At 57.2% G+C, this 22,955-nt stretch overlaps 1 protein-coding gene across 2 annotated transcripts in view; it reads right to left on the bottom strand.

The window, feature by feature from the left end:
- Positions 1-2,188: 2,188 nt before the first annotated feature.
- The window catches only part of PTPA (protein phosphatase 2 phosphatase activator), a 32,903-nt gene continuing 12,136 nt past the window's right edge, over positions 2,189-22,955 (bottom strand). For both annotated transcript variants that reach the window (XM_006065310.4, XM_006065311.4), the window contains exons 3-10: positions 22,296-22,382; positions 17,137-17,262; positions 15,275-15,392; positions 13,920-14,019; positions 12,949-13,073; positions 11,893-11,993; positions 7,468-7,575; positions 2,189-3,546 (exon numbers count right to left, since the gene is read on the bottom strand). In XM_006065310.4, the coding sequence (XP_006065372.3) occupies positions 3,466-3,546; positions 7,468-7,575; positions 11,893-11,993; positions 12,949-13,073; positions 13,920-14,019; positions 15,275-15,392; positions 17,137-17,262; positions 22,296-22,382 (846 nt within the window). In that variant the 3' untranslated portion in view covers positions 2,189-3,465. The remainder of the gene's footprint in view (positions 3,547-7,467; positions 7,576-11,892; positions 11,994-12,948; positions 13,074-13,919; positions 14,020-15,274; positions 15,393-17,136; positions 17,263-22,295; positions 22,383-22,955) is intronic.

Below are 22,955 nucleotides of genomic sequence, written 5' to 3'. Positions count from 1 at the left end.
CTTCCCACCCAGCCCCAAGTCCTGGCTCACACCCCGCCTTTCCCCACCCCAAGGGCAGTTGATGGCCTTGTCTCACGTCTCCGTACGATTCGTCTAATGGATGCCCCTCTGTCGGAAAGGACAAGCACCTTCTGGCGCCTTCTCCAAGGCCCGCTCCATCACTTGGCCTCTCCTGCCAGCATCACCACCTTCTCGCCTCTCCTGGGTCTTTCCCAGCCTAGAGTGGACACAGCAGCCTGCAACCGGCCTGAACGTCTCCTGCCCCAAAGCCTTCCCTGATCTCAAGCCCCCAGCCACACACGCACCCCCCATCTCTGCTCACTTCTCAACAAAAAAGGGAAGGTGAACTCTGAAGAGCGAGGCCCTGCTGCACACTCCTCCTTCTGGACTGGGGGGCTTGCTGGGGAGGGGACACTCTGGGCTTCCACGAGCCCATCAAGCCTCATTGTGAGCGTCTGGCTTACCTGCACCTGTGCGTTCTGTTCCCAATCGCTGCCCCCCAGCCTGCCCTCTCCCCACCCCCTCAGCTGGAGCAGCCCTTGCTAAGGATGGCCCCTTCTCTGACCTTAAGTCACATGTCTGGCAGGTCACCGCCACCTCCAGGGCCTTGACCTTGAGGTCCCCCACAGCTCCCCTGCAGGTCTACCCAGAGTCAGCCCCTTCTCTCCTGCACCCCCAGCTCCCGGCAAGCAGGGAGTCTGGGACCCATCACTCACTGACCCGTCCCTGATCAGCTCCAGCAGCCTGCCCACACCTCCTGTTGGCAGCTGACAACCTCCGCCACCCCCAACAGCAGATCCTCACTCTGCTCTGCCCTGACCAGAGGAAGTGGCATCAAGCTGCACGTCCCAAGAAGTGGGGGTCTTCTTGGCTCCTCTTTTCCTTCTAGCACTTTCTTCCTGTTGGCAATACTCTGAACAAACACAGCCTAAACCAGCCCACTTACCACCTCCACCCTGAACCCTAATCCAGGCCACCAGTCTCGCAGGCGCAGACCAGGGCCACCTCTGCCCACACTCCAGGCCCTTTTCAGGTGCAAAACCCTCCGCAGCTTCCCAAAGACTACTCCAAGCCGAGCTGGACTCCAAACACTGACACAGAGCTCACAAGGGGCCCTCCACCCCCCAACCCCCACCGCCCCCGAGCCTGGCTTCCTCCCCCTCCCTTCCCCAGAGGGGCTCCGCCACGCTGCTGCTCCCCCGCCTTTGCCAGCAGATCCTTCTCCTCTTTGGGGTCTCAGCTCAGGTCATTCCTGACCCTTGTAACTCAAGTACCTTGCTGACCCTCTCTAGTTAATTGCTCTGCTTTTCTTCTTTATAGTAACGCACCACCACCTAACAATCTTGGTATGTTTAGAGTTACTGTCATCAACATTAGAATGCAGAAAGTACAGCCACTACTTGAGAAATGAATGAATCCCAGAACCCATGACCTAAGTATTACTTTGCTCATTTTTATGAACAGAGGCTCAGACATGAAGTCAACTATCAGGGTCTCCAAGCCACCAAGCTGCACGGGCTTTGGTTTGAACTCACATCAGTCTGACTCCAAAGGCAGGGCTCTTGGCCACCAGGCTCTCCTTACCCTGTGCGAGGCCTCCCCTCCGAGGCTGGGCCAAAGGCTAAGGGATCTTGTTTTTAGAGGAGGCTCGTCTGAAGACAGAAGCCAAGTCTAGGGCACAGCAGCCCAACCCAGACTTCCAACTCCAGCAGGACATGGACATGAGGAGTGGAGAGCGTGCAGAGGGTACCCCCTTAAAAACTTCAGGGGCCCAGTTCACAGTCAGCCAGGCCCAATCCAATGACTGCTCAGGCCAGTTCGGGGCTGACCCAGGGGCTCAGAACAGCCACAGTGACCAGAGAGCGTTTGCTGTGTGCCAGGCCCTGTGCTGAGGACTTCACACCCCGCACTGGCTCCTCACAATCACCCTATGTGTATCCCCATTTTATAGATGAGGAAGCTGAGGATCAGAGAAAATCAGTAATTTACCTAAGACCTTGCAGCTGGGCGTGGCGACAACCAGGATTTGAACCCAGGGCTCAGCTTTGAGCCTGCTCAGGGCCCCCAGACCTCAGCTGAAACAACTCAAGCCCTAGACTCCTTGGCCCAAGGGAAGGGACTTGATGGGGGACAGACTGCCGTGTGGAGGGAACAAGCGCACGGCATGAAGACACACCTCACACAGGCGGCAGGTGCAAAACAGAGGCTTTAATCTGAACAGCAACGAAGGCACCAGGGCCGGGGGGGCCCTGGGGGCGCAGGGGAGGAGGAGCCAGGAAGGCGGTGGTGTGGGCCCTGGGGGGAGGCAGGCGCTGAGCCTCTTCTAGGAAACTATTTCTGTGACTCTGGCGGCCCCTGTCCCAGCCTCTGCCCAGGCCATCGGCCCAGACCCGAAGGCCAAGCCCCTCAATTGTGCTTCTCAGGTGCTCCCCCTTCCCAGAAGGGTGGGTGGGCCCAGATACGGGGAGGGGGCAGCGGAGAGTCAGGACTGGGAGCAGCCCTCCCCCAGAAGAAAACTCTGGAGCTGGCTGGCTGTTGCTAGTAGCCCCCAGTCCGGACCAGCCCTGCCCCTGCCCATCCTCACAGCTCCTCCTGGAGCCCCACCGGGCAAGTCCAGGGAGGCAGCAGGACGAGGGGCGGGGAAGCAGCGCCAAGGGCTTGCAGAAGCAGCAGCAATGAGGGAGCAGGAGCAGCCGGAGAATGCAGGGAGCAGCCCAGGTGCTACATGGAGGCAACCGGCCCCAGCCCACCCTCTTTCCTCCAGAGTTTCTGCCACCCGCTCCCAGCCAGGGAGAGCCTGGGGAGCAAGCCCTGCCGGGCCCTCCAGAGGGTACCCTGGAGCCAGAGAGCAGAAAAGCAAGGATGAGGCACTGGACACAGGGGCCCCCACAGGCCAGGGGTCAGCGTGAGGACGAGCTGGGAGGGTCACCAGCCAGAAGAGTCCACGCTTCTCCCTTCCCAACCCCACCCCAGGCTGGCTGCCAACCTCAGCCTCCAGCCCTCAGGACCCCCAGACACCCGCCCAAACATGGCTTAGGAAACTGCCTCACCCAGCGGGGGAAGCAGCTGCTCCAACCCCTAGAAAGGCAACCTGCGAGGGAAAGCAATGGCCACAGCAGAGTACCTCCCCCCACCCCACGGTGGCCGGGTCAGCCTGGGCTCAGATGGGACTGAATGGAAGGAGAGGGAGGCCAGGGCAGGAGCAGGGCCCCGGGACCCTGCGCTGGCCCCTTCACCTTGCCCGTCCACGCAGGGCAAGGCGGGAATCTGGCCACACTTTGGTCACTTCTCCTGACCTGGGTCCTTCAGCCCTATGCCCTGAGCCTCTATCAGCCCCGCACTTAGCACCCACCCCAGTAAACAGCCTCTCATCAAACAGAAAGAACAAGGGGAGGGGGTGGGGAGGGGGCAGCAGCTGGAGTCGGGGAGGGCAGGCACGGGAATGGCAGCCAGGACAGGCCGCTCTCAGCACGACGACATGACAGGATGGATGGGCAGGAGGCTCCCGAACTTGAAGTGCTGGATCACGGGGAACTTCTCCAGGCACTGCGAGGAGAAAGGGTGGAGAGGACAAGTGAGAGCTGCGTGGTGCCCTGCCAAGCCCTGCCCGGCTGCTCAGGCCTCGGACAGACCCCCAGACAACTCCCATGTGCGGCTGCAGCAGGTGTCTGTCCAGGGCCCGGGAAGTGGCCCAGCCCCAGAGCAGCCCCCAAGCCTCTGGGGAAGAACAGAGCTTCCCACCCGTTCCTGACCAGCCCTTCCCACCTAAAGCCACCCACTCCACAACAATCAGGCCAGGCCCCGGTAAGGACAGGAGAGTGAGAGGGAGGGAGGAGGTGGGGGGAGAAGGCGCCCAACCCCACAAGGCAGCAGCCAGGTGACACCACTGGGCCCAGAGGGGAAAAGAGCCCTCCAGACCACGGGGACCCCTGCCCAGGGCCCGTCCTGGAGAAGAGGCATGCGGATACACCGGGACGCCAGCTAAGATGGGCCCAGGGCCCGTTTTCCCACTTTTCAGTTCTCCAGACTGAGAAAGCCATCCTGGCACTTCAGAGTGAGACAGGAAGAACTGGCTGACAGCCCCCCAACTTCCCCCACCGCAGGGCAATTCCCAGCAGCCCAGTGCTCGGGCAGAGAACAAGCACAATGGGCAGGGGGGTGGCTGCCTGAAGCCAGTCGGGCCAGGGCCTCGGCCCAGGGCTGTGGCAGAGGAGGGGAGACGGGAGAAGCAGGGCCTGCCCTCTGGCCCAGGCACCGTGTCCGCATCACGCGGGGCCCGGAAAGGAGGGGGCCCACCCCCACCCCCCGCCTCAGCCCACCACACAGGCAGCAGCCCCACGCATGCAAGGGAAGGGGGCTTCCTCTCAGACCTCTGGCTGCACAGGCAGGCAGGATGTGCACCTCCTGGCTGGGCTGGAACAGGATTTTGGCCTCAGAAAGGGCAAGGGTCCCATCCTGTTACTGTCCCCTTCTCCTGCTACCTCAGAGGAACAAAGGCCAGCGCTGGCCCAGGGTCCCTGACCTCAAGAGCCAGCAGCAGAGATGAAGGGGCCTTTGCCATGGGGGCTGTGGTGTGTGTGGGGGGGGGGGGGCGGGGGGGGGTGTGGGGGTGTGTGTGTGTGTGTGTGTGTGTGCGCGCGCGCACGCGCGCGTATGTCTGTCTCTCAGAGTAGGGGATGGTCCACAAGGCTTGAAGAGGGCCTGGAGGTGAGCAGGAAGGGAAATCTCTGATGGAAGGATGGGGAGCTAAGCTGTGTGAGGGAGCAGAGCTCCAGGCCAAAGTCAGACTCCTGGGCCTGGGGCAGACAAAGTGGGGGGCAGACAGCTGGGGGTGGCCCCTGGCGGGGAGGAGCAGCAAATCCAGGCCAGAGGCAAAGGCAGCTGCCATTGTGCTTAGGTCATGGAGGAAGTGGTAGGAGTTTGTCAAAGGGGGGCCCCCTAGGGCCCTGGAATTCCAGAAAGGGTCAAAGATCACCCTGCTTCTAGCTTTCAGGCCTGAGAAGTTACAAAGGCAAGAGGCTTAGGGGGCTGGAGCAGGGGTTCTGTTCACTCCGTTCTCAGGGATCCCCCAAACAAGCTTCCCCAGGGCCAGGGGAGGTGAGGAACTGGGCTAAAGGCAAAGGGCTGCTTGGGGCAAAAGAAGTGGAGCGCCAGGGTCACAGCAGAGGCGCCTCAGGCCGCGCCTCTTCTCCGGAGCAGTGACCTGTGCTGGCAATACCTGTGCTCTGGACAGAGCAACTGCTTCAGCCAGGCTGAGTCCAGACCTTCCAGTGGGCGGCCCTCCCAGCTCCCACGGAGTCAGGGAGAGAAGGGGCTCCTCGGTCCTGACAGACCCTTCTGAAGGGAACACCTGCATGGGGCCAGCCCTCAGGAAAGACAGGCCCACCCCACCAAGGGCCCCAGAAGCATCTGGTTCTTCCACTCAGAAAGGCCGAGACAGGCAGCTTGAAGATGCAGGCAGTTGGGCCCAAACGCCAGGCCCAGACAGGCCTTTGTGGCAACTCAGGGCAGCTCCCCTCCCGCAGCCAACTCTGTCTCGGGCTCTGGCCTCTGCTAACCCCCCTCTGTACTTCAGAACTGGCAGGCCTCGGAGGTCCCCAAGGACCCAAGGTCCCTAAGGACTGGAACCCATCTGGAAGAACGAGTCCGTTCCTAGCTTTCCTCTGCTCAGGGAGCGTGCATCTCCACAACCCCAGGGATCACAGACTAAGGGTGACCTGCTGGCAACTTATAAATGGCTGCTGCAGGTTACAGGGACTCGGTGGCCCTAGACTTAAGAGTCAGCGAGTCCCAGGGTTGTCCTACCAAGGCACGGCCACCTCACAGCGGCTGGCAGGCTGTGTGCACCCAGAGCCGCAATTTCTGGGTTTCAGGAAGGGCACTGGGTTATCTGCTCAGCGCTCCCTCTGTCTGGTCCTGAGCTGCGGGCAGTTTTCAGTCGCTGACCTCCTGTGTTCAACAGCCAGAGACACATGGACAACTGTTCCACCTTCGACCGCTTTGTTTGTGCGGCACCATCAGGGCTGCAGTCTTACCCTGCTCCTACAGCCAGGGTTCTTTTGCCTCTGGACAAAGGTAGGGACTGGAGGCAGGGCCTCCTCTTCCGCCCTTAGGGGCCCAGGTCAAGATAAGTTTAGTTACTCAAGTAAGAGCCTGTAGGAAGGACAGCATCTAAGATCCCAGGCAGGGAAGGCACCAGAGTCCAGCCTATGGGGAGGTGGGGGGTGGGGGGCCTGGAGAGGGCGGTAGCGGGGAGACCCCTTCAGCACCCACTGTGGGACTGGGGTGGGGAGGGGTCGAGAACAACAGGACACACAGAGGGCAGTGCTCTGGGGACTCTCCAGCAGGAGGGCCAGCGTGGAGGGCTGAGGGCCGGATGGAGCCTGCCCAGCCCCAGCAAAGGCTCCTCTCAGATTAGAGAGGTATGTGGGCTGGAACCTAAACACAGGATGTGAAGTCCAGAGGAAGGGGACCGGAGGGGGAGGGGGCGGAAGGGAGGGAGAGGGCCAGGCCTGGTCAGTCCCAGCGCCTTTAACCCCTTCAGGGCGGCACAGAAGGATCCAGGCCACTGGAAGCGCTGGTACTCCCAGCCGCACCCAGCACCCTGCACCCTGCCCTTCCTGCTCCTCTGCCTCTGCTGACGGCCCTGAGTGAGCTCTGGCTGTAAGGAGGCCACCTAGACAACCTTCCCTTTCTCTGGAGAGGGATGACCAAGGGTCAAGAGAGAAGCACCTCCAGAACAACACCTGAGACCACCAGCCAGAGGGTGAAAAGAGGGGAGTTTGGGACCCACTGCTCCGGGTGAGGGACTTCACGCCAGGCCCTCCCGGGTCAAGGTCAAGCACATCTAGGATTGGTCTGCCTAAGATGTGGAAGGAGCTAGAGAAAAGAACAGGGTGGGAAGAAATGTCTCCTCCCTACTTGCCAGAGAAAAAGTCACGTCCTTGGATGGGAGAAGGGTGCCAAGGAGGACGAGCAGAGGGGGCAGGAGAGAGGGTGACCGCCTCCCAGCAGGGGGAGCTCCGGAGGCCCACACCTCTCCCTGCTGCTCTGACTGGAGAGCAGGGAGGACCCCAGAAGCGGTTATTAAAAATGTAGCCCTGGGCCTCCCCACAAGACCTCCCACCTGCCCAGCTATCAGACACACCAAGGTGGGAGAAACATCACTTTGGATGATGTCTCCAAAGGATAGAGCCTTTTCCCAAGCCTGTTTCCTTTTTCGCGTCCCCACAGGAACAGAGCTGAGAAGGGCCTCCAGCCATTTGACAAGTGGGAACAGAGACCCAGGAGCAGCAGGGTCTGGCCTCAGTCACAGGGCTTTTCCGGCTGCCCATCCCATGGACAGAGATTCACAGGCCTCAGGTGTCAGAGGGAGCTGGCCCACAACTCAGAGCTGGACCAAGAGCAGAACAGTGGGGTGGGGGTGAGGGCGCCCAGAACCGAGAGTGCCAGCCAGTCCCCACTCACCTCGGCCTTATACATGCGGATGAGACCCTGGTTCACTTTGGACCAGGAGGGGACAGCGCTGATGTTCCACAGCTGGTTGGAGTGTTCTGCAAAGGGGCCTGTCTTCATCTGGAAAAGAAGAGTTCACAAGCTGGAGAGGTGGGCCCTGGAGCCTACCACATGCTCCCCTGCAGCAAGGCTGCTCCAGCACACACATGTGTACACACACACAACATGTAAGCACATACATACACATGCAAACACACATAGACGTATATACAGACACACACACACACTCTCACGAAGACCAGGTGGCAGCATGCACCTATAGGGTGGCAGTCGTGCAGGCAGGCGCATGTGTGCATGTGCCCACGTGCACGCATACACACACGTGCCAGAGACAGGGTCTCTCTTGGCCTGCCACAGGTAGAGCTGGAAGAGCCTAGGGAAGGGTCGGTTTGGGAGAGGGCCTGGACCAAGCCCAAGCACCTGACTGCCTTCTTCATGGGAGGCGGAGGGAGGAAGGAAAAGAGGGGAAAAACACGGGTCACCTGCAGCAGATGCGGGAGGAAGGTCTTTAGAAAGCCAGCCTGACCTGGCAGCCGAGTGGAGAAGGGATGGCAACCCCAGCAGCAAGAGACAGGCAGGAGCAAGGACCGTACGGTCCCAGTCCCTCCTCTTGAAAGAAATCCTGCAGCAGGCCCAGTGGAGCCTCCAGGATCTCAGAAACCAGCGCTGAGACGAGGAAGTGCGTGCGCCTGAGTGCACCCCTCAGACAGCACAAGGCCAGCACATCTGTATTTATTAACAAGCAGTTCACAATCCCCTCCACACTGCTCCCTCCCCGGCTGATGCTGGGGGACGGGACCCTGAGCGCAGGTGTCAAAAAAAAAGTCTGAAAAGCAGAGGCTGAGCTGGCAAGAAAGCTGACTTGGACCTCGAGTAGGTGGAAGGTTCCAGAAGAGGTTATGTGTGGAGGCGGGGCTGGTGGAAAGCTGTTCCAGGGAGAAGGGATGGGGGTCCCTCAGCCCTCTCTCTGTATTGGGCATGAGTGCGGGTCCCACGAGCACAAAGCCCTCACCCATGGCTGTGGATTCACCTGGTGACCCACTCTCTCACTCCCCCAGTGAGGGCAACGCTTACAAAACTGCAAGATCAAAGCTGAAAAAGCTGCCATTTTACTTAACCCTGTCATCTCCCTTCCCTGGCCCAAGTCCCCCTGCAAAAACCTGTCACAACCCCCAGGTTCAGGAGCATGGACAATAGGCTCCTTCCCTGAGCAGTGAGGCCACAGCCCAAGGTCCCCACTGGGCTTCTCCTGGGCTGGTCCCTTCACCCAGACTTCCCCCTCCTCTCTCTAAGACTCCTTCCTCCAGGAAGGCAGCCAGGAGCCCCCAGCCTGCAGGTGCTGGTCCTCGCCCTGAGCTTTGTTCTGGAGCCCCACTCCATCAGACTCCACCCTATCCTCCCCTCTCCCCGCCCCTTCCCCAAGCGCCCTGCCCCACAGGAGGAGCGCCAGGCTCCAGCCCTCTCTTGCATACTTCCAGGCCCTGAGAAGCTCAGGGATCACTGGAGCTATAGAACCAGTCTCACTCTGGACTGAGCCCTGTGAGAAACCACCCAGGAGGCACTCTGCTGGCCTCTGTCACAGCTGCAGCTCCACGAGTCTGCTCAGCAAGGGCTCTTCGGCCAAGGCTAGCAAAGGGGCGTGGGGAAACCAGAGGTTCTGCTTGCTGGGCTGGCCTTCCCCATTAGGGGCATGGGATGGTGAGCCAAAAGGCCTCTCTGGCACCCTGGCATAGCCAGGGGAGGCCTGAGCCCTGAGGCCCCAGAGGCCCTGGCCCCCTCCCTGGAAAGGCCAAAGATGCTTTCTCTAGAGGGGCTGCCCCACCCCCACCACCCTTCAGCCCTTTGGAAGGAGTCTCTGTAACTCTGGAAAGGAAAACAGATGAGGGGGAAAAGGAATGGGGTCGAGAAGACAGAAAAAAATTAGCTCATTCTAGCCACAAAGGGAGAAGAGAAAGCTAGAACGAGCAAGCGAGCTGCAGTCCCGCAGTGACCCCAGGGGAATTGTGTGAGTCAGAGCAGCCATATTGAGCAGGAAATTACTCACAGACGCTGCGTTCCTGCCTCTCCACTCCCAAGAGAATCGGCCTTTTGTAAATGGTTCCTCTGTCAGTAACTGAGGGGGGATGGGGTGGGGGGGGCGGGGGAGAGGCTCTGCACAGCGCCTTCCTGTCAGCTCCTTCCCTTCCAGCTGAAATCTGATCCCTCCCTTCCCAAAACTCCAAATTTAGAAGCCAGATTGAAACTGAAATTCTTTTCCTGCCTGCCCTGGGCTCTTAAAGGCGCCAGGGCTGCATTTCCTGAGGTGGAGAAGCCTGCCCCGTGAGGGCCTTGTGTTGGAGGCCCAGGGCCACCAGGGCAGGTCCCAGGCTGGCCCGGTCTCCTTTCCAACTCTTGTCTGTTCAGTCTCCCAGTTGCGCCAGCCCTAGTGAATCCCTGGTTTTGCAGAGGCAACACTGCCCCCGTCCCGGCCACAGCACACAGGCCATGGCACACAGAGCTCCTTGCAGCCGTCAGCCAGGGCCTCCCTCTCCACCACCGAGGCGCTGCGAAAGCCCTGTCTGGGTGCTGAGCCCGGACTCTGGAGAACGAGCACAATGTGTGCCCTCAACAGGAACCGCGCCAGCCGGCTCAGGGCGGGCCAAATGGGTGAGGGGGCCCCTGCCAGCACTCTGAGCTCTGCGGCATGCCCCTGCTAGCATCCAGCGCCTCCCACCACGCCCAAGCACCAGACCCAGGGTGAGAACCAGGCCTTGAACAGAGGGTGCAGAACAACCTAGAACTCGAGGGCCTGCCTGCCTCCTCCCAGTTCACGCCTCTACCTCATCTATTAGCAAAACCTCCGCTAAGTTCAGTGTGTCTTTAGCACCACCTAGCGGCCACTGTAGGATTTCCTCGAGCAGAAGACCTGCGTCCCAAATTTTGGGAAGGCTTTTGGGTTTTTATACATACCGAGCATAATCAAACAAATAAACAAAAATACAAAATTTTAACGTGGAGTCAATTTCCATATTCCCTGAGGCCCAGCCTGGTCTTCCACCTCATTAGTTACTAATAGGGGCCCTGGGGCTTGGCCAGCCATCTGGGGGAGCCTAACCGGCTTAGCCTCTTAGAGGGGCCAGCGAAGCCACCCCTTCTCCCCGCCCAGCCCCAGGTGTCTCCGGGCTCTGCAGACCCTCCCGACCTAGCCTGGAGACAGCAGCATGTGACTGGCTCTCAAGGCAGCCAGCCAGGCTGCCCTGGAGTCCTTCTGACCTTGGGGTGCCTACAGTGCTGAAGGCAGCACATCTCAGGGAATGAAGCAGCGGCCACTCAGCCGTCAGAACAGGCTTCATTTGCTGACTTGCAAAAACGTGTCATTCCCCTCTGGCCTCTGGAGTTTGGCAGAGGCCTGAGCCGAATGCTGACCAGGAGAGCCTGCAGTTACGGCTGTTTAACCAGGTGGCCCTCTCTTCAGGGGACAGAATGGGCAGCAGAGAGAGCAGCCCCCACAGGGAGGGGGGATCCACGAGAGTGCCAGGGAGGTCACTGGGGCCAGGGGAATGCTTGTAGGCATTAGGACAGAGAATGTGGGCAGGACCTCTGCAGGAGGCAGAGCCAGGGCACCCCTTGGAAGTCTGTGGGGGTCAGGCATTAGGCAGGGAAGCTGAAAAGGCCTCTTGAGAGGCCCCTAAAGCAGTGGGCCCCCATCTTTGATGCATAGTCACCTGGCTCATGTCCTGTGCTTAAATTCAGGGTCCTAGCGCATGTCCCCCAAGATTCGGATTCAGAAAGCTGAGGTGGGGCCCAAGACTGTGCATTTCAACAAGCTCCCCAGGCGACCCTAGGAAGTGGTCCAAGGCCACACTGTGGGAGATCCTACTTTAGCAGGATAACAACACGCACCTAAATGATCTCCGCTGGGTGGCCTGAGGGTCCAGGCCTACTAACTTTCACTTCCAGCACTTCATGAGGCCTCTGTCCTCAGACACCAACAGAGGTGTGAACCTTCAACAGAAATCTGTCTGGCTGTCCACTCCAGTCTCTCCAACTCCTACAAAGGCTCCATCACACACATCCACACACACGTAGCTCTACAGACGCTGGGGGGCCCACTCAAGAGATGCTGACACCCACCCACCCTTCAGACCTGCCTCATCAGTCACCAAGTCCACCTAATGACCAGGTCTTAATCCGTCAGCTCCAGTAGAAACTGATCTAGGGGAGGAGATACTGGACAGCCAGAAGGTGGCTTTGCCTTTCAGAGAGGCCTAGCTGGGCCTCCTCTTCAATAACCTGCTTCAGGGGTGGCCCCGCCCCCTTCAGACAGCAGCTCTGGCTCCTCAGGCCCTTTTGGCCCGGAGGCTGCCAGGGGCCCCTTCCTTACTCCTTTTCTCTCACCTCGGTGATAAACAGGATGCACTCCAGGAACATGTAGTCCTTGTGGTTCTCGTTCACGGCCTTCTCATCCACAAAGTGCCTGGGCTCCAGATATGGGTGGTCTGGAAGCAGCAAAGAGCCCCGAGGTTCAGAACCAGGCACTGGCACCACCGGGCCACAGCAAACCAGCCCCGTTAACACCCGCCTGAGGGCCTAAGATCTGCCCCTGCGCCCTCAACACTTGATCTCGCAGAAGCAGTAAGCAGCCCTGTGTGTGTACTCTAGTGTAATGAGTACCAGCCTTGCTTCTTTCCAGCCATGCGGCTCAGTTTCCTCATCTGTGCAGTGGGGATAAGAATACCCTGTAAGGGCTGGGGGTGGGGAGGGTACCTAGCCATCAGCACCGGCCTAAAGCCCTCAGCATGGCGCCTGCCCAGGTCAGTGTTGACGGTCTGCTGGCAAAGACCCTGCCCAGGGTCCTCGAGATGATCTCCCTGAAGCACCAAGAGCGGGCCTGGCACAGGGCAAGGACTCAACAAAGCATCCTTTACTAATGTTATTTTTAAGGCAGTTAATTCTATATGCAAGTAGACATGGAACCCTAACCCACTCTGGCTTGCCCATGGGAAAGTAAGGGGAACCACCACCAGAGCAGGCTCATAGTGGGCGGGCCCTGGACCAGCATCCGGCAGCAGCTCCCCGACGGCCCCCTGTGCACAGCTCGATAATAACAGTGGATGACGCTGGTCACCGAGTCAAAAGAACCCCTCATTTTCAACATAAGACCCTACAGCCGTGGCCAGGAGTGGGGGCGCGTCTCACACCAGTCAATTGTGCTCCCAGCATGTGCCCTCAGCCCAGCCCGTGTCACTCCCATTATCTCGGTGGTGCATGGCCTCCGCCTCCCTGGCCTGCCACGCCGCCGGCTGCAGCAGCGGGTCAGCAGCAAGCTGGATCCATCAATAGCTGCTCTGATGCCTGCTTTACAAGCTGTCAGCGCGTGCCCTGGGAGGGAGGGGAAGGAAGGAAGGGAGGAAGGGGGGCTGGGGGTGGGGGGTCCACGCCCCACTTCAGTACCTATTAGCTGTGAACTGCCCCAGATGAAGGGCAGAAACTGGAAGTCATCCAGGCCCCACACGCCCTGGCTGCCGGCTGGCTCCATTCGGTACGTCTTTTGGAGCTTCCTCATAACCTCAAGGTACCTGCACCGGAGGGTGGGGAAGGGCAGGTGGGTGGCAAAAAGCAGAAAGACAGTCTCAGCCCTTCAGCTAGTGGAGCAGAGGAGGCTACAAAGAACCACCAAGGAGGGCAACAGGTTAATTAAAGCCTACTCGCCAAGTTACACATCAGCCGATACACTCAAAATAATGTAGCTTCATTTTTCTCTCTCACATTCAGCCTCCTCTGGCCCAGGAAACAGGCAACACACCAACTGGGAAGGTGAGTGCCATCACCTCCTGACAATGTGAGAGCCCGGGCAGGAGCTGCAGCTTCTCACCCCTTAGACTCCTCCAGGAACTGCCCTGGAGCTGCAGCTTCTGTCAACGCCCTCGGGTGACTGAGACACGCCCATGTGCAGGGAGGTGGCCTGGGTGGCGAGGGGAACCGGTCAGAGCCTGCCTGCCTGCCTGGGTTCAGCTGGCCGTGACCTCAGTGAAGAGACCTGATTTCTCTATGCCTCAGTTTCCTCATCTGTAAAGTGAAAATGACAGTTGCTACTTCCTCGGGTGGTCATGAGAATTAAAAGACTTGCATGTAAGGTGCTTAGAAAGAACCTCTACGTGATCAACACCACAGAAGCGTCAGCAGCCGTTAGGTAACTTTCCCGTCACTGAGTTTTACTTGAATCTGAAGCTCTCGGAAGGAGGAGTCTTGGACACCCTGTTCACAGTCATGGCTTGATTAGGACAGAACGAGAGAACCCACAGCCACTCAGGAGCTCCTGCCAGGCCCCTGTCCCCAGTCTGACAGCAACAAGGAGGAAAGAGACCCCCCACCCCCGGCCTCTCCTACCACCAGCAGCCATCCTTCCCGCCTGGCTCACTCACCGATTGAACACCTTGAAGACAATGGCTATTTGGTCATCTACCCGCAGCACCCCGATCTTGCAGAGACAGCAGAGGAAAGCAGCAAAGGCTGCTTCATGTCCTGGGAGAGAAAAAACAGCCGAGGTTGACAGTCTTCCAGAAGGAGTAGGACTGTTCTCAGTCTCACCAGAGTCCAAATCACCAATAACGTCCCATCTAAGGCAGGAGGTCAACATGGAGGTAAAGGGGCCTCTTCCGCATCCAGAAAGACCAGGGTGCCTTTAAGGACCACCAGTACTATAATTCTACTCCTAAAGGCCTAGGCTGGCGATTCTTCCAGAAGCATTCACATTGTACTTGGGAGGCTTAACTCACTCATCAATTCGACCCTATTTATTGAGCACCTACTCTAGGAGCAGTCACGGTCCAGGTCAGGCACTGACGGGACAGAGGCAAAAGTCTCTGCCCTTGTTTGATAGTTTATGATTCCGTGGGCCCCTCCCAGGGCCTGGAATGCTTATGAGCTGGTACTTTCAGCTGCACAGTTTAGGATCATGACCAGCTCGAGTTCAAGCCACCACCACACAGGGGCAGTCATCACCCCTGGACAACAAGGAGCATCTGAGAGTGGAAGAAAGACCCAGTCCCTGCTGACCTGGTCCCTCTCCCCTACAGGTTGCTTGGTCACAGTCAAAGCTCCGCCCCTGAAAGTCTCACTTGATAATAAGCCTGTTCCTCAGCATCAGGGGAGCAGATGACAAAACTTTCCCAGAACCCAGGTCCAAGGGGGCCCTTCTCCAGGCCTGCCCCTCTGGCCTGGGCTCCTCTAGAGGCAAGGGAAGGGCCCGAGAGAGCAGCAGCTCCTGCATCTGCCTGCTTCAGTGAGGAAAGGAAAGGCAAGGCAAGACGGGCCTATCAAAGCAGGGGCCCTCCCCAGCCACCCCGACCTACATAATAGAGAAACTCTCTTTTTTTTTAAGGTGCCACAGCGCTCCCTCTAATGGCCACTGTGGCTGAGAGTAATGCCCCACAGCACTGCCAGAGACTGCCAGGCTCTTTCAGTTCTCAGGGTCTCTGTAAGCGCTGTTTTGGGATATAGTAAGTGCTCAGTAAGCTGTCAGTTTGGGGATGGTGATAAGCGCACAGTCAGGCCATTTTACAAGGAACAGAAATCAGCTCTGTGCTTGAGGCCACCACGTGTGTGGCACCGGCTCCCCCTGGTGGCCCAAGTCGGAGCAGCCGGCTTCCCTGCACCGACTGCACCCCAGGGCTGCCTGCTCAGGGCTCCCTCATCCCACACAACCCAGAGCAAAGAGGAGGCAGTCCAAGAAAGAACCGCAGTGAAGCCAAGAGGCGCCGCCGGGGGTCACAGGTACCTGTGCCATAGTCGATGCGCGTGGAGTTCCCCACGGATTCCTTTAGGTAAACAGCCACCTCGGGCACAGCGGCTGCCAGGTTGGTGGGGACCACCGTGGCCACCAAGTTTTCTGCTTCCTGGTAACACAAGAGACACACAGTGGCAGCAGCAGATTGGGCAGGCGCCCAGAGGCAGCATCTCGGCATGATATCCCAACTCCCACAGAAGGAAGAGATGGGAGAGCGTTTATTTCTACACAACAAAGACCACCCTGGGGTGGGGCTTTTCATCTGCTGACCCTCCCTCCAGAGGACACGGCTCTGGGGACAAGAGGAGAGGGACCTGAAAAGAAGCTATTCAACTTTCCCATCGAGTAACTCACTGACATCCCCAGAGATGTCCTCCTTCTTCATACTCCCAGCAAGGGAGTTTGTGCCCGATGTTCACCAAAGACATATGCAAGGATGTTCATGGCAGTATCATTTATAGCAGCCAAAATGTGGAAACATCCCACAACTAAACTGTCCATCAGCAGCACAACAGATAACCTATGCTATGGTCATACACTGGAACACTACGCAGCAAGGAAGAAGGTGCACTGTTCCACACACCACAGGTGAATCACAAAGTTGAGCAGAAGAAGCCAAACACACGAAGTTCAAAAGCAGGCAAAATCAATCTATAGGGGAACAGTGAGAAAAATCTGGGGGATATCAACTAGAAAGGGGCACAAGGGCACTGGGGAAGTGCTGAAATGTTCCATGGCTTGATACGGGTGGTGGATGCAAGGTTAAAAACAGGTTAAGATCTATCAAGCTGTATAACTATGACTTCTCAGCTTTCTTTACGTTACAACTCAATTAAAAAAATAAGCCATGTGCTACCTTAGCACCCAGAGGCAGCCCCAAGTCACTCTTACACAAGGACAGCGTTTTGCTGGGTCCTTGGTACTTCCCTCTGTTCCATCATGTGAAAACACCGGGACAAGACATTAGCACCCAAGTTTCTTTAGCTTCAGTCTGTAAATACCCGGCATGAGAATCTCCTGGAGACCTGGTGAAAATCTGGATCCCCAGGCCCCACCCCGGACCTACAGACCTATGGGATAGGGTGGCTACTCTGCATTTTTATTTTTTGTTTGCTTTGAACAAATATTACCTTTGCTTGACTCAAAAATGAATACACTGTAGGAGGGATGTACTCAGAAGTCTTACTCCACCCTTCTCTCCTCTCCGTCCACCCCTCCCCAATGCCCCAAAGGCAACCACCACTTTATTTGCCTCCTCTGTATCCTTCCAGTACACACTGAGAAATACAAACAGACCTTTCTCGTGTCTCCTCTTTCTTACCAAAAGGCAGCCTGCCATGTGCACCACACCTTGCCTCCCCTCTAACAGGGTAGTCAGCCCTTTGGACCCACTGATGGAGAACCCATGGACACAGAGGACCAACGGACCCTCATCATCTCATACAAGGGAGTATCTATGGGGGATCCTGGACGCAATCCCCCACAGATACCGAGGGAGGGACCACTGGAAGTTGCAGTCCCTTCCCCCGAGTTCCTGAGTCGCCTCCCTGTTCTTTGTTAGAGCTGCATGGTACTCCCGGGGCAGCCTTATTAGCTTATTCAACTGATAATAAACTGCAGATGGACACGTGGGCCATTTCAGTCTGCTGCTACACACAATCACCTATGAACAGCCCTGTGCAGAGGGCTGCACACCGACGTGGTGATTCCCAGAGGACAGCTGGGGCAGAGGGTAAACGCATTTGTACTTTCAGGGAACAGAGCTGCCGTTTCAACAAACTCCCCAGTGCTGATATCTGAACGCTTCCCCCCAATCCCCCCTGGCCCCCAAGCCCATCCTGCGACAGCCTCACCTGGTCGAGTTTGGCATACCAGGTCCTGTAGGCCTTGTTCCCAAATCGAGAGGGCTGGTCCACTGGAGGGGTCTCATCGATCCACCTGTCCAGCGTGTTGAGAAGAGCGACCAGTTTCTCAATGGCCTGTGGAGGCAAATAGAGGGGGCCCAGCCACCATGACTAGTGGCCCCATGCTAGAGCCACAGAGGGAAGCCCCAATGGCTGCTGGACAGTGACCACCAGGCCTCACACACTGGCACCTCCCTGCTGTCCCCCTTTCTTCCCAACCCTCCTGAGCGTGAAGGAGGGGCCAAGGGAACAGTGAGCCTTCCAGAAAGGGCCCGGCACAAGGCTGAGGGACAGGCACGGCTCCCACACCCAGCTTCTCCAGCCAGCCTGCCCGGGGACGGGGGCTGGAGGCGGGGTGGGGGCAGCTGCTGGACAAGTGTGAGCAGCAGCCCTGACTTTCCTTACTGCATTTTATCGAGGTCTTCTGTTTAGAGCACAATACCTGCTCATCACTGAAAAGAGAAACGAAAAAAAGAAAGAAACAAAGGTGACGGGTAATCCTGCCACCCAGAAATCAACACCACGAGGTATCCCCTGCTTGTTTTAAGTTCACTTTCCACCACTTCACTCTGACTGAAGCCCTACAGTAGCAATGGTCCTTGCTAACCAAAAGAACCCTGAAGAGGGTTTTCAGTGCCAAGGGTTTTCCCTTTGCACCACTTCTGCTCACAAAATGTTTCACAGAAACACTCTTACTTTCAGATAGCAGGAGAGTCTGTCTTAACATTTTAACATACTCTTCCATATCATCATTTCACAGTGTTTTTCACTGCTTATCATGGTTAGAATTTTGAAGGCAGCTGGACCTGGATTTATAGCCCAGCTAAGGGACCTCCCTGGTGGCCCAGTGGTTAAGAATCTGTCTTCAGATTTAGGGGATGTGGGCTCAATTCCTGATCTGGGAACTAAGTGCCCACAAGCTGTGGTGCAACTAAGCGCACATGCCACAACTAGGAAGAGGCCCCTGGGCTGCAACTGAGACCCAGAACTACAAAAATAAAACAAATGTTTGATAAATAAATCCCAGTTAAAACAGCATTTGCTGCAAAACCTTGATCAAGTAACTTCAACTCTCTGTTTGCTCGTCTCAAAGATGGGCATAAAAATGGGTAAATAACTCTGAGGGCCGCCTGGAGGCCTAAGTGACAACCCATGAAGCACACCAGCGCGGTGTCTGGCACAGGGTGACGGGGTACAACATCTACACACACATACAGACCCTCAAATGGGGTCTCGGGGCACACGCTACTTTGTAGTCTGATCAGCTCCCTCACAACCCTCATTCCAAGCAGCACAGAAACGTGACCTTTGTGAAAGTCTCTTACGAGCAACTGACATTTCACTGTGCCAGTGCACTGTGATTATTTACCCACTCCCTCACTGCTAAACGTTTGGGCTATTCCAGTTGTTCCCTTTGTAGAAAGCTGGGGCCACAGGTCCGCGTGTGGGCAGCGGCAGCTAAGACCCAGCTCTTATCTCTCAGCTCTACCTCTCCCACAGAGCAGACTTTAAGCAGTGGGATCAGTGTGACAGGCCAGGCCGTGTTAGCACACTGAACATTACTCAACGAAGAAATCAGGTGAGGCTGTCTCTCTCCAGCACAAGTCTGTGAGAGTGGCTCCGAAGGTGCCTGTTCCAGATTCGGCATGTGAAATGAGCCAGGACAAAGGTACAGGAGGCTTGGGGAGCACGACACAGGGACACGTGGAGGCAGGTGGCCTTGGAGGGGGGTCCTGCCCAGAAGCAGACCCTGCCTGAGTCCACCGGGCACAAATGGGCGGAGGAGACGTCTCCGGGAGTTCCACGCTGGTAGGCATTCGCAAGGGGCACCCATGGGAACAGTTGTGACCCAGAGGGTAAGGCACGGTCAGGTATGCCATAGCTGAGCCCACACAGAGAAACAGCCCCAGGAGCTGGGCGTGTATTTGTACGGAGGGAAACGGCGGGCTTGAGCTAATGGAGTATGTGGGAGTAAAGGCACCCCCTCCCCACCGCACTGCAGCTCCAGGAGGCATGGACCACACGGCAGTCCACACAAACAGCATGACGGTGGCCCCGGTGCTGCCCTCCCTTACCCACGCCTGGGGCCTGGGAGCAGAGGAAAGTTACCTGTAAGAGGAGTAAGTTCCCTTTCTAGCTGGCCACAGGGCCAGGATAACACAAAGCTGCACTGCTGAAACAGGACCAAAAGCACTGCCACTGTCTGGCGCTGTGAAGAACTAGGTCACCAGGAAGAGCTGACAGGCTCCCAGAAAACCTGGCCCCACAAAGCCACTGAGATTTCTGAGGACGGGTGGCCCCACAAGGCACCAGACTACTGGTCACCCACCGAATGGGACAAAGAAGGTGCTCAGAGGTGGGCAGGAGCCAGGCCCCAGCTGCCAGCTCAGCTGGGCCAATGAATAATTAGAGGCTCCCAGGTCCTGCTGGAGAGGGCTTTCTGAGTGCAGGGGCTGCCTCTACTGTTCGGCTGGCTAGGGGAGAGCGGCTGGAGGGGAAGGAGTTGTGGGCTGAGGCGCCTGGGAAGCATGGAGAATCACTGGAGCCACCTTCTTTCTCCTTGGACCAAAGAATCCTTTTTGGATTTCATGGACCAGTACAATTTTACTTGTCGATTTAAAATTCTGCTTTCATTTTAAAAATCATGCAGAACTACAGCAAAATGTAAGCCTCCTATCTACTGTCAGCTTTATTTTACAAAAAAAAGAAAAAAACGTTTTTAAAAAATTTTAACCCCCCCCAAATTGGACAATTCCAAAAGGAAGGAGAGCCTTCTAAACGTGGCTCTAGACAATCCCACCCCACGGCCCTCGCCTGCTCCCTTTGCTGCAGGTGGTCTGGACACCGATCCCAGGCCCCTCGGCCCTTTCCCCAGCAGCAGCTGCGTCCCCTGCACCAAGAGCCAGGAGCAAGCAGCAGCAGCGGAGGCAGGCAGCTGCCCCGGGCGGCACAGGAGGCCGCATGCTGGGTGTGGTGCCTTTAGCCGCCCGTCAGCTGTGGGCAGCAGCTGGGAGACCCCTGGAGACCATGCTAGCCATCTAGCAAGATGAGGCTGTGAGGATGAACCCAGCTCAGGAAGAGCCCCAAGTGAAGCAACAACAATGTTACTGGAAACTGAAAAACAGCTAATGATAACAATGGCTAATAAATGATAACGCCACCTAGTACATGCCAGGCATGGTGCCAAAAAAATACACCTACACGCGGGATCACAGTGAGTGCTCCCTAGGGGCCACAAGTAGGCCTGCGGCTCTTCCCACTCGACAGAGGAGGGGATGGCGTGTCAGAGGGCACAAGGCCATCCAGCTCAGAAGTGAGAGGTTATCAAAACCTGGTCAGCTTGACTCTAGAACCCCAGCAGTCAAGCAGGCTGCAATCCTGCCTAAAGAACAGCCTCTGCACTAAGACAACGCCTGGCTGGTATAGACAGCTACCATCAAAGTCTCAGGGCTAATTAAGGGACCTGAGAGAGACTTGGCGGCTCAGAATCTGCTGGGGTAATTACAATTCTCTCCTTTAATTAGCCTCCCCCCGCCACATTCCCCAGCCCACTGAGCACAGCTCAGCATTCCTTACCACAGGCTCAAGGAGGCGCCCTCTCTCCCCACAGTCAAAGCCCCAGAGCACTGACCAGGCCCAAGAGGAACCAACAAGTCACTGGTGGATCAGCTCCCTTCTCTTGAAGGCTGTCAATCGCCAACACAGGTCTGGCGTCCCACAGGACCTCGGCCACCCAGCGGCCAGTCAGCGGCCAGGAGCATGAGGCTTATGCCAGCCTTACGGCAGGTGGACAGCCAGCCAGGCCAGGGCCAGGCCGTCCCCAACAGGCCAAAGCTAAGGCTAGACAGCTGGGTGGCCAAGGCATTGAGAGGCTGTTCGGGCCTGAGGTCTGAGATAAGAGAAAGCTCAAGGGAGTGCTAGGCTGCCTGGAACAAGACCTCCGGAGGCCCCTGGAGGCCCAGGACCCAGAGCTGGGAGGTGGGAGTACAGCAAGAGCCAGCAGCTGGAGAGACCACACCTACGGGTAGGAGCTTCCCCACAACTCCTGCCCTCCCTCCATAAATAAGCCTGTGTTTGAAACACAGCCAAAGAGCCCCCACCAAGCAGTGTGCACCCTTCAACTCAGCATCGCCACCTCTAGGAATGAAACTTTAGGAAAGAATGCCCACACAGACCTATGTGCAAGGGCATTCAGAGCAGCAATGTTTGGGGAAATGACCTCAAAGTCTAAGTTGGGGGCTGTTTAAACCAGTGAGGGCACAGCTCAAGGGCAGAGGAGCTCCCAGGGCAGGTCTGGGTGACAGTCCCCACACTGTTAATAGGGGGCTGTCCCCAGGAATCAGTTATGGGGAGGAATATAGGGTGCTGCTGCTGCTGTGTCACTTCAGTCGTGTCCGATTCTGCGACCCCACAGATGGCAGCCCACCAGGCTCCCCCGCCCCTGGGATTCTCCAGGCAAGAACACTGGAGTGGGTTGCCAATTCCTTCTCCAACGCATGAAAGTGAAAAGTCAAAGTGAAGTTGCTCAGTCACGTCCGACTCTTAGCAACCCCATGGACTGGAGCCTACCAGGCTCCTCCGTCCATGGGATTCTCCAGACAAGAGTACTGGAGTGGGGTGCCATTGCCTTTTCCATGGAATATAGGGTGAGGCCAAGCTTTTTTGTTAGTGTTACACGTGTTTCTGACAGTAATCTCTTCAGTTGGCATGTTTACTTCTTTTGTGATCATTTTTAATTTAAAAATTACATGAAACACCAGTTAACAAAAGTGCAGGCTGGGGAATTCTCTGGCAGTCCAGTGGTTAGAACTCCAAGCTTCCAATGCCAGCACCTGGGGTTCAATCCCTCGTCAGGGAACTAAGATCCCACAAGCTACAAGGCTTGCCCCCACTCCAAAAAAGCAGGCTATAAAACAGCTTGTATACCTTGGTCCCAATTCTATAGACACACATCTATACAGACTTTTTTAAAAATTAGAAATATTTCAGTGTCAACAGTGTGAACTGCACATGTGTCTGGGTGATGGTATTGTCTGCACCTGGCCCACCGGTCCCACTGCAGGCTCTGGGAGCTGTTTTGGGAAAGGGCCCGCCCCGACCAGGCCTACCTCGGAGACCTTGTACTCAAAGCTCAGCTTCTTCCCCTTCACACCTTCGTTGAGGGTGAGGATGAATCCGATGTAGTCAGCGTACGCCTGCCAAACAGAGAGGGGAATGAGGACGTGGAGGTGTCAGACCTCCACCGTCTACACCCAGCCAGCCCCCAGCTCTGCCCAGCTACCAGAGAGCTCCAGGCCGCCCCCGGCTCCCCACCTGATAGCAGGAGAGTGCAAAGACAATGTCAAATACCCCACCCCGACCTTCACCCAAAACCGCAGCCTGGCCAAGGCCACAGTGACACCTAGGCCTCTAGCCAGTCTACTGTGCACACGCTACTGCTGCAGGGTGCTTCTCTGCACAACAACCCCACCACTGTCCTCATTTTACACACAAGGACACCACAGCTTCGGGGGAAGTGACTCCCAAGACCAAGATCTCACTGGACACGGAGCTAGGACCCAGCTAGCCAAACTCCAGAGCAGAGTGGGGAGTGCTCCATCATTACACTATACCAGGGGTCCATCCCCTGGGAACTCTCCAGATGTTTCCCCCAACAGGCAGACCAGCCATATGCCTGTGTGCAGACGCCCTGCCCGCAGGAGATGAAGCTGTTTTCCAGCCATGGCCCGGTCTCCCAGCACCCCCATCCCCAGCTTCCAGTGGGGCAC

Source organism: Bubalus bubalis, chromosome 12 (assembly GCF_019923935.1).
Source record: "Bubalus bubalis isolate 160015118507 breed Murrah chromosome 12, NDDB_SH_1, whole genome shotgun sequence".
NCBI classification, from domain to species: domain Eukaryota; kingdom Metazoa; phylum Chordata; class Mammalia; order Artiodactyla; family Bovidae; genus Bubalus; species Bubalus bubalis.
Note: the sequence above shows the minus strand (reverse complement) of the source record. Positions and strands in the feature narration are given on the sequence as shown.